Source organism: Danaus plexippus (genome assembly GCF_018135715.1).
Source record: "Danaus plexippus chromosome 3 unlocalized genomic scaffold, MEX_DaPlex mxdp_25, whole genome shotgun sequence".
NCBI lineage: Eukaryota > Metazoa > Arthropoda > Insecta > Lepidoptera > Nymphalidae > Danaus > Danaus plexippus.
In genome coordinates, this window is record NW_026869844.1 from 993,622 (window position 1) to 1,004,156 (window position 10,535).

Here is a 10,535-nt window from a genome sequence, read left to right on the forward strand (position 1 = left end):
ATCAAAAAAATCCCTATAACATGAACATAATATTTTTATTATTCCTTAATATATTATCTGTAAATTAATTAATTAATTTATAAAATTACCATTTTATACTTATAATTGGAATTTCTTTGTTTATTCATATTTTAAATTAACAAGATAAAACACATATTGCAGGTGTTAAATATTATTGAGTGCGACAATCGTGGACATGTCGCAATGGCTTGTGACTCGAGCCTATATAAGGGCATAAACGAATTAAAAGCGTAAAAAAAAAATATGCGGAAACTAGTTATAATAACATTTATTGTTGCCGTATATAGTGGGGTGAGTATTTAAATGAAATAAGATAGTCCTTGTATTTTTACTAATAATATCAGTAAAAATGTGTGTTGGAATTTTATGAACATTATATGTTTTCTTAGGTTTCCCACGGACATCCGTTTCATAAACGGTCTCATAGCATGCCGTCGCCTCGTTCGAGAGACTCGTGTAGTTTTACGTGCGACGATCTAGTTTCTTTTGTAACACTAGCAAAGATTCTCGATGACAAAGAACCAGAGAAAGAAGTACCCGCGGTGCAGACGGTTTTTAACGCCGAAGAAATAATTATGAAATTAGTCAACGCATTAATATATGCCACTACACATAGGATTCAGAACCATTGTCAGTGCCCTCATTCAGTAACACCCTCTTTATCCTCTGATAAATCTGGAGCTGGAGGAGCTGCTTATCCAAGTAATGGTGATAATGACCATTTAAACGAAGGTCTAGTTAATCTTGATTTACTTAATTCTAAAAGGAAAAATAATGTTTTGGATCTGGACCTTTCCAATCATCATGTGCTTGGAGTCGGATTAGGTACAAAAAATCAAAATGATAATTCCTATCAAACTGCACACCGAAATGTCAAAGGAAATGAACCAAATTCTTCTGGTAGATCTACTGCTACATCTTCGGACGATTTATTAAATGTCTCACTACTTGATTCTAAGCAGCCAAATAATGTTGCAGCTGTCAGTATTGGAAAGCAAAATGTTGTTGGAGTCGGTTTGGGTGGTATAGGAGAAACCAACGGTAGTGGAAAGCAAGTTGCCACACAAATGAGCAATGATCGTAATGAAGATTTAGTTAATCTTCAAGTTCTTAATCCTAATAAAGATGGAAATGTCGCGAATTTGGCCGTAGGGGGTCAAAATGTTCTAGGAGTTGGACTCGGAAATTAAGGTATTGATGAAACCCTCAAAAAAAAATTGTGATTTACTTCTTTTAATAAATGAAGCTCAAAATTTTATTTAATATTATTTAAAATTCCTGAGTGAAAGAATAGCTCAATTTGTATAATAAATGACTTCTCTCTCTCTTAGTTAGTGGCGTTTCTAATTAATGACTTAAGGAACTGGAATCCACACAAATTTTTTTGACACATGTCAAAACAATTTTCGAAAGTTGACAACTACCGTTCGTTTATAAATTGTTTTGTTGTTTGAATTTTACTGTTAGACCTAATTAAAGTTTTATATAAAGTTAAAATTAAGTTCTATAAAATATAAAGGATGGAATTCGAGAATTGACTGTTTTTCTTGTGTATTCGTCACTATGACTTCTGAAATAGATGCTATTGGAACAAACGAATTTTTACGTCGTCGAAAACTGAGACTTCAACAGGTTTGAGGTTTTATATTCGTGCTTTAAAAAATAAACTTAAATTCAAAATATTTGAAAACTAACTTCATCGTGACACACTTCAGGTTAGAGAACAATCGAAAGACATAGCTAAGAAAATTAGACAACGCGCTAGTGAAGAACAGTTGCGGCATGCGGTAGATAGTAATTCGAGGAAAGAAAAAGAATATTTTGAGTGTCAAGAGAAATTAGTGAAGCGTTTAGAACTATTATATACCAAAGGATTAAAGAATGTTGGAACTGGTCACAGAAATGCTTTAGAAGCTTCAAGTCAAGGTACATATTACTTAAACACTAGTTAAAGTAACTAAAGTATTATAATAGAGTTTTTAACAGTTTTTAAAATTTTGTATTTGATGTAATCCACAGAAGCAGTAGAGAAAGTAGATTTATCAAAAAACAGAGGCAGGGAAGCTGTAGCTGAATTAAGGAAAAAGAAACAAGAAAAGCTAGATGAACAAAGGAAAATATTGGATAGAAAATTACAAGCACGGTTTGAATAGTCATCTAAGTTTTAAAACATCTTATAAAAATTTTGAGCACTGATAAATAATCTTACTATTTACAGCGAGGTAGCAAATGAAATTAGCCGGGAAAAGTCTACTAGTGTGAAGACTTTATTGACGAAAAATACAAAAAAGTCTGACTCTGAGCAAGAAAAAGCGGTAAATGACATTGAAAGAAGCAATCAATCTGAAAACATTCCTGTTAAGGATAATGATGAAAACACGGAGACAGTAAAAAATGATATGGGAACACAATGGCAGAGCGAAGATCTCCCAAACGAATGGGAATCTGTGCCAGTGCTGTCTTTGCCAAAGGAAGACAGTGTAAAAGACTTGCTTGATAACCCAAACAAGAGCAAACGACCTAATCTATTTGCATTAAGTGATGAAATGCCCTCCAGTCTAAGAGGTGGCCTCACTAGTGTGACTGAGGAACCAGCTCCTTTGAAACCGTCACTGACTTTGATAACAGATTATTTACAAAATAGGAACTTGCGTTTAAGGCAACCTGAACCGAGTTGTAGCAAGAAGTCAACTGAGGATCTACAGAGTATTAGGCAGACAATTCTTCGAACGAGGGCATCAAGAGCCAATGGTAGTGTATTGGATACTGTATGTTGTGTTCTCGATGACCAAGTCATTCCCGTTCCGTCCTGGCAAGCCGGCGATAATGTAAATTTAAATATTTCTAAACATAATCACCACTGCCCAAAGTCTTCAAGAATATGTACTAATATCCCGACTTCCCCGAGAACAATACGCCGTCAGCTACATTTATGCCCCCAGTTTAGGAATTTAGGTTTGTCCAAAAAGGTCAAAGGTAACGAAAATTGTGGACTGGCAGGTGACTTGAAATATACAACAAACAGGCATTGGGGTGATATTTTGTTGAATAACTATTTTAGAGAATGGTATCACATAGATTTGTAAATTTATTCGATGTAGCGTCATTACTTCATCCAATCATTGTAATTGTCTTTTTAATACTCTTCACATAGGAAATAGAATTCATATACATTTTTCTAAATAATAAATAGCCACTTTAGTCACTATAGCTTTGGTTCCTTAATACACTCTTATTAGCATGAATTTCTAATATATTTAAGTATTTTTGGATTTCCAGTCGGTAAGGACAAAACTGCGAGATCGAATGAACCTGATTTATCGATTGCTCAGAAGAAATCTATATCAGTATACAATCACAACACACGGGACATACAAAATGTACCCTGCAATGACGACGAACTGGTTGTTAGAGACGGCAGGAACACTGACGACGCCTACACTCAGGCCTATAAAGAGACAACCACGGCGCACAACACGGAAAACAATGAACTTAATAAAAAGCATCAAGACATGAGGAACAAAGTCGCTGTGACGAGGCAAAACGTCGACAAAGAGTATAGAGATACATTAGCATTCTTAAATTCATTGCCAAAAGATGTGGGCGCCGGACCTATTGTACGCTATCACTGTGATATCATTATACGTGATTGATGATCACATATTAAATTTATCCGCTCAATTCCAGAGAACTGCTTATATGGACGACGAACGACGACTATCCCATAACAGCAGACATCAAAGGAAAATGCAGGACGAGTTCAAGAAAATTGAGAAGGAATGCCACAAACACAGTTGTAAGGTAAACTATTTATATTAAGGTATTATTATATAGACGTGGATTATATGATTATATCTTAATCTGTTCCAGCACACAAAGAGAAAAGCAACGGAGTGCAGAAGCAAATCTAAATCACCTACCAGCAGGAGAGACTTTGAATACTCTTGGATGCCAGTTCCGGAAAGCGATAGAAGTCTAGCAATCCACAACATACCGAATAAGAAAACTGGCAACACTGTGAAGTTCGGTCGAGATAGCTATCACGAGTACAGGTCGAGGCACAAACACACACCGCCCACCAAAGACACGGACAAGAGGAAGATGATAGAAACTGTCATAGTCCAGAACAGTTCGACGAACGAGTCCTCGATCACCTCTGAGAGCAGTTCCGCGGAGGACATGAGCCTCGGCAGAAACAAGGGCGGGACGAAATTGGAAGATGCGGACAAAATAATCATATACAAAATATTAAAGTCGAAAAAGGACAAGAAGTGCAAACATAAAAAGCCGGAATCTAAACTACAGTCAGATCGTGACGTAAACGATGCGGTCGGGGAGAGAGTCGAGGAGCAGTTAACATCCCATACTGTCAGCGCTCCAACGAACAGGAGTCAAAGAGGTGTGTCGTTTGAAGAACTTCATGAAGGCGAGTCATAGCGCACCTTATGATGCTATTCCTTTATTATTTTTATAATACAACGTGTTGTTTTATTCCAGGCGTGTACAAAGCTGCTAAAAATAATGGGTAAGTGAGTCGCATCATCCATCAGAGATATGAACAATATTTTTCCTTATGCTTTGTGTCATTTCCGTGACTATCTTTGCTCAGGCAGTCCTACCAAGTGTCGAGCTGTTACACGGCTAATTTAGAAATGTGGCAGACTTCGACGAAACGAAGGCCTTGGTGGTAATGGGTTTTGATTGCAAAAAATCCTTTTTTATTTGGTAGGGTAGTCTTATTCATAACACCCGCATAACTCATGCTAGCTCACCAGATAAAATGACTTCCATCAAACGTAGTTATCTGGATAGTGTTACGTTTATACACTAATTTAGTGTTTGAAATAAAATATTCTTATCTAAAAAATTGTTATAAAGTATTAAAATTGAAACAGTCCTAAAAATATTTTAAATTTAGAATTATAATTGTAAATTTTTTCATAGATTCGTGTGTATTGTACGTAAAAAAGTAATTTTGCCACTTGTTTAAAACATTATTTATATATATTTTTGGTTTGTGATGTCATTGAACCGTAGCATCCAAACTTGCCATCGTTATTTTAATCACAAGTTGTGAGGTTTTAAAAGTATAAATTGAGGTACGAGATTATGTTTATAATGTTTCATGACTATATATGATACAATATTATGAAAAATATAAAACCGAACTGAAATGAATATTAATTTTGGATTCGTATAATTATAGGGACAACGTAACATCCCTTTACTACACAGAGGAACCGCAAGATGCTGAAAATGTCAATAAAAGTCTGCGTACAAACAAAACCGAACAACCGTGTTGTGATAAAAAATCAAAAGCATCGCATCCGGGTGAAGGTACTAATTTGTTCTCGTTACGTGTTGTGCACTCGATACAGATTGTAATAAAAATTATATATTACAGATTTACAAAAAGACGACGAAGCCATTGAAGATAGGTAGGTGTTTCTTGATAAGTAACATATTAAGCATATTAATTTATATTAACAATTAATTAATGTACGTACAGGTCGGAGAAAACGCGCGGATGTAAATGTGACAACACAATAAGCGGTGACAGCGGTCTGGTTCAACCCTCAGCTGCCACATCGACCTCATCATTCAAAACAGCCACCAATGATAAAGGTAATAGCGCTCCCGAAGCAGGGTTCATAAAATTTGTCGACGAAGGCGGTCAAGAGACTGGAAAATTTTACATCGGCGCCTCGGGTTTCATCAAAGACGACGACTACGAAGTGGTTATACAGCTCAGAAAGAGAGATGGAGAGAGAATTAAAAACAGAAGCCCAGCGAATGAAGAACACAACGAATTGGATAAACCGTCTAAGAGCACTCTCACGGAACAAGACAAAGCTCCTCTGCAGCAGAAATGTGATGCCGAACCATTAATCACAGAATGTAATCTCGACTCACCAAAAGAGAGTCAAGACGGCAACGAAACAAAGGAAGCGGAAAAACATCCAGTGGACGCTGGAGATAATCCGCCGAAAATTACTCCCAGCACCTGTGAGAAGGCCGTGCTAACAAGCTTCCAAGATTCGTATGCTATACCCGACGAAGTGCCCAAGACTGATCCTGTGGCACGAGAGGCGACATCGACGTACACACAGACTTCATTCAATTCACCCATTCAAAGGCCAGTTTTCATGCACATGAGTTCATCGACCTCGACAGCGTATATGAGTCCGCCGGATTTGATTCTCCCGAAATTCTTAAAACAAGATTACGTCTTCACGTACGACGCATTCGACTCCGAAAACACTTTACCAGCTGCACACCAACACAAGTCTAGAGCACAACACGCGAAACAATATCACTGTAATAAAAAATGCGTTTGTAGGCGATGTGTATGTAAGGGAGCAATGAAATATGACTTGAAAGACGTTAATACAATGAAAACGCCTCCCAACACAGCCAGGAGCTCGTACAAATGCTTATCTTCCCGCGAAAAGATACACAATGAATGCAAAAAGCCTAAATGTCGCAAGTGCTTAAGCCGCAGTAGCGGCAGCAAACATTCGATATGTCATAAATCCAATCGAAGAAGTGAGCAATCTCTTAGTAAAAAAACTAATAAAAATATAACGAGCAGCGACAACGTATCTACACCGCAAACCCCAAACAGAATAAACGTTAAGGTGAAGCCGAAAAATGCAAAAATTAACCCTGTTGTGAAGAAATATGTGAATGAACTTCTGTCACTAAACAAGCAAGGTCTCAAAGCTATTGACATCATAAATGAAGATTGTAGCTCAGTGCCGACACCTGGCAGCTCGATTATCAACGACACTTGCAATGCAGGTAGAGATCCAAGATTAACCAGTAAAATATCCCTCGAAGAAATCAAAAATATGTTGCGAGAAAAGATACTTAAAGATTTGGCAAATCGCAATGTAATTGGTGACACCAATATACTCAAATGCACGGAGAGCCCGACTAGAAAATCATTTATTATACCCAAAAAGAAGTTGCATAAGGTAAAATCTTTAAATATCTCCAAGCGCTTTCAGAACAAAAGTAAAATATACTCGAAAGAGAACTTACACAGAAGAAAGTCTGAATCTTCTTCCTCCTCGACGAGAGCCTTACCTGAAGATGCGGAAGTTAAGAAGAGTAGAAGCAAGAGCTCACCAACTCCACGACCTTCAAAGACTTCGGAGTATAATAATAATACTAGCTCAGATATAGGCGATACAATTGATTCAAGAATCACTAAAGGATCAACGCATAGCCTTAAAAATAAGCAGTCTCGAGGTCGACCTTCGGTTAAAATTGCTCAGAGTTCCAGATTTCCGCCAAACAATGAATTCGTGATGCCACTTCACAGAGCTGTCACCACGTCTATGTCCTCCGAGTCAGGCCTCAATAGCTTCCTCTTCAATAACATCGGTCGAACACAAGTACCAGCGACTACTTGCACCCAAACAAGCGAAATTATTGATAGTGACGCAAATTTTATGCAATTGGCAGAAAACAAGTTACAAAACATGGAAAAAATTGCAGACTTGACAGAAAAATGTACGAAACGTTTGTCCAATTTGGCGAGAGTTTTAGAAGAGGTACGAAGAAATAAAACTTCCATATACAGCCAAATATCAACATCAGACTCCGCGTCGGAGTCCGATAACAAAAGTGGCAAACATAAAACAAGTCAAATGTCCGTGTGTCAATCTGATCCTAATATATTAGTTCAGAATAAAACAAATCCGACCCCTTCACCTTCCACGACACCAAAACCAGAGGATAAACCAGATAATGAGATGGTTCACATTCAATTTACACCTTTCTTAAAAGACATTCCGAGACCTGAAGTTTTTAAATCGCCATCGAACACATCATTATCGGTTTGTAGTGAAAAGTCAGTAATGGGTTCCCAACCAGTCGGCCCCGTAGAACATGTCACCATGAAATGTAGGGGTCGGCCGCCTCCAGCCTTAAACCGAGTCAACTTGAAGCATGCTCAAGACGCTTTAATAACTCCTCATGAATTATCTACCGTTGTTGAAGTTGACTCACCCATGAGTTTAAAAACGAAAAACCAGTCGTCTCACGAACCACGTGTAGATGTTTCAAATATATCTAGTGGAACAGATAATATTATAGCCCAAGACAACCTTCATGTTACAGCAGAAATACGAGCGGTGAAGGAGAGCCATTTAAATCCTGATCTACTACAAAATAACATTACTTTGTCAAAGAAACTATCAAAAATTTCGTCCAACGATTCCTCCGATGATTCCAAGATGCGTATGATGGACATGAAGCAGTTCAATGACATAATGCTAAAACCGTTTATAAGTCTGCAAGAATACGCAAAGCAGTGTAACATCGGTCTCGACGATGGCTCCAACAATGAAGAGATATTTAAAGAGGATCCAGGAAACGACGAACTGAGCTCCTTACATTCTGATGGCAGTTTGCCCGATGTTATTGCAGAGTTATTAAAACGAAAGGTAATCGCTGAACCTTTTCAGTTCGACTCCGCCTCCAATATTAATTCGACCACGCTATCTTCTGAATCGACGATTTCTATGCTTGCGTTATCCAAAGTGAGGAAAGGAAAAGATAAAAGTATGCTTATGAGAAACAAAGAGAAAATTGCTGAAACTTCTGAAACTCTAAGCATATCATCTAATCCTGATTTAGAAAAGGCGTTTCAGAAACTCGGCATGGGTTGGGCTTCGTCAACGTTAAAGAAAACTAAAGAGAGATTGGCATTGTCGTCTTCGTCGAGCGCCTCCAGCTCAAGCTTGTCGCAGTTCAAGATAAAGAGTTTTAGTCAAAATGTCCCAACGCTAGGAACTGATTCCACTTCGTCATTGGCCGATACCTCTAATAATAATGGCCATAGGAAATCACCAACCAGACCTATCGAAAATTCTAGGAACGCTGTACAACAAACGTCTCTGACGAACTCTATGACTGTAAAAGAATTTCTAACTAACGAACTAGCAAAGAAGATCACATTCAAGAACAAATCTAATAGAAAAGAAGCCGATGAGGAATTCGTATCGTTATACGAAACGAAAATGCCGGAGGAATTGAAAAATGCCCAAATTGCTAGGGACGAAGAAGAATCGAGCGTGACCAGTGTCAATAACAACAGGGCGCGGACTTCTACTCCCGTGCAAATCTTCAAGTCCACCACATACCGCTCCACATCCAGTTCCAACACCTCGAACGGCCTGTTCAGCAACGCTGACGACTTGTCCTCCGTTAAAGGGACTTCGAACTCGGTTCGCAATCATTCCACTTCCGACAAGGACGACCTCACCATTCCCGACTGCAGCCTCAAGACGAAGAAGGAGTTGTCCGGCTGCAGCAAAAGTGATTAATGTTGCTCTAAATTATACGTTATCTATTTATGCGCTATTTTATTTTCTTATTTGTATAACTTATAATGGAATGTTACTTAAAATAGAATTGTTGTGATTTTATATGGTTTGTATATTATTTTAAATCAATATAGTTTAATAAAAATATAATTAAAAAATATTTTTCCGTTTATTTATTAGGCCTTACACTATACCATTTTTTGAAATTGCTGATATTAAAAAAAAACGATTTTACTGTTGAAATTGAGTTGCTCTAAATAAGTTCTTAATTAACGTGAAGGTGCGGTAATAGATAATGTTTCTGCCAATTGCAATCCGTAAAAACTTGAATTATTTATCATTTTCAATAATATTTATGAAATGTATGAATTTGTGTTAAATGTTTATTCAAGAAGATTTACATTATAAATGTTAATAGGTTTTTATCAAAATCATGTGTTTTTGAATAGGTTTCTAATAAACATAGTTCATACTAAAATCGTAAGCCTAACGACTTAGCTAATTTTTAATTTTTGAAAAAGAATATGCCTTTAGTTATCCGACGAAGGACAACTTAGATAGTATAGGATTAACACTTACACATCGGTACTAGTGCTCTGCTATATTTGTGTGTGTTGATAAGGAAATAAAAAAGATTAACACACAGTTTTAAACGCAATTAATTTATATGTAGTATGTATTTATTTATAGATTGGGATAAAAAAATATAGTTGAATATATATCTTTAATTTTTTTCTGTTTTACAGGCAATGCTATGATTCACTAATGCCAATTCAAAAAGATTCTTGTTATTATTGTTTGTTTAAAATATGGCCTTCATCCGTGCAAAGACGCGCACATTGTATTCTGCCAGTGTCGTGTAGAATGGAGGAGACACCCAAAACATTCTTTTTTTTATAATATGGCCTTCATCCGTGCAAAGACGCGCACATTATATTCTGCCAGTGTCGTGTAGAATGGAGGAGACACCCAAAACATTCTTTTTTTTTATAATATGGCATTCATCCGTGCAAAGACGTGCACATTATATTCTGCCAGAGTCATGTAAAATGGAAGAGACACCAAAAACATTCTTTTTTTTTATAATATGGCCTTCATCCATGCAAAGACGTGCACATTATATTCTGCCAGAGTCATGTAAAATGGAAGAGACACCAAAAACATTTTTTTTTTTATAAT

At 37.0% G+C, this 10,535-nt stretch overlaps 2 protein-coding genes across 5 annotated transcripts; both read left to right on the forward strand.

Annotated features, from left to right (window-relative positions):
- Positions 1-56: 56 nt before the first annotated feature.
- LOC116768012 (uncharacterized) lies at positions 57-1,253 on the forward strand. Of its 2 annotated transcripts, XM_032658639.2 has the most exons (3): positions 57-312; positions 411-921; positions 1,000-1,253. In XM_032658639.2, the coding sequence occupies exons 1-3, from the start codon at positions 265-267 to the stop codon at positions 1,209-1,211; spliced, it is 771 nt and encodes a 256-aa protein (XP_032514530.2). In that variant the 5' UTR covers positions 57-264; the 3' UTR covers positions 1,212-1,253. The 2 variants fall into 2 exon arrangements, with proteins under 2 accessions (XP_032514530.2, XP_032514522.2); XM_032658631.2 differs by having other exon boundaries at positions 59-312; positions 411-1,253.
- A 190-nt stretch (positions 1,254-1,443) lies between these two features.
- Positions 1,444-9,516, forward strand: LOC116765446 (uncharacterized). 3 transcript variants are annotated; one of them, XM_061526749.1, is made up of 12 exons: positions 1,444-1,653; positions 1,737-1,947; positions 2,041-2,164; positions 2,240-3,054; positions 3,301-3,638; positions 3,709-3,822; positions 3,892-4,447; positions 4,519-4,546; positions 4,631-4,708; positions 5,228-5,358; positions 5,426-5,459; positions 5,531-9,516. In XM_061526749.1, the coding sequence occupies exons 1-12, from the start codon at positions 1,585-1,587 to the stop codon at positions 9,354-9,356; spliced, it is 6,324 nt and encodes a 2,107-aa protein (XP_061382733.1). In that variant the 5' UTR covers positions 1,444-1,584; the 3' UTR covers positions 9,357-9,516. The 3 variants fall into 3 exon arrangements, with proteins under 3 accessions (XP_061382733.1, XP_061382734.1, XP_061382735.1); XM_061526751.1 differs by having other exon boundaries at positions 1,445-1,653; positions 2,240-2,772; XM_061526750.1 differs by lacking the exon at positions 4,631-4,708.
- Positions 9,517-10,535: the final 1,019 nt, after the last annotated feature.

Coding starts and splice junctions, on each gene's coding strand:
- LOC116765446 (XM_061526749.1), top strand. CDS start 1,585: ATGACTTCTGAAATAGATGCTATTGGAACAAACGAATTTTTACGTCGT. Junction 4,547..4,630: donor AAAGCTGCTAAAAATAATGG/GTAAGTGAGTCG, acceptor ATCTTTGCTCAG/GCAGTCCTACCAAGTGTCGA. Junction 4,709..5,227: donor ACGAAACGAAGGCCTTGGTG/GTAATGGGTTTT, acceptor GTATAATTATAG/GGACAACGTAACATCCCTTT.
- LOC116768012 (XM_032658631.2), top strand. CDS start 265: ATGCGGAAACTAGTTATAATAACATTTATTGTTGCCGTATATAGTGGG. Junction 313..410: donor TTGTTGCCGTATATAGTGGG/GTGAGTATTTAA, acceptor ATGTTTTCTTAG/GTTTCCCACGGACATCCGTT.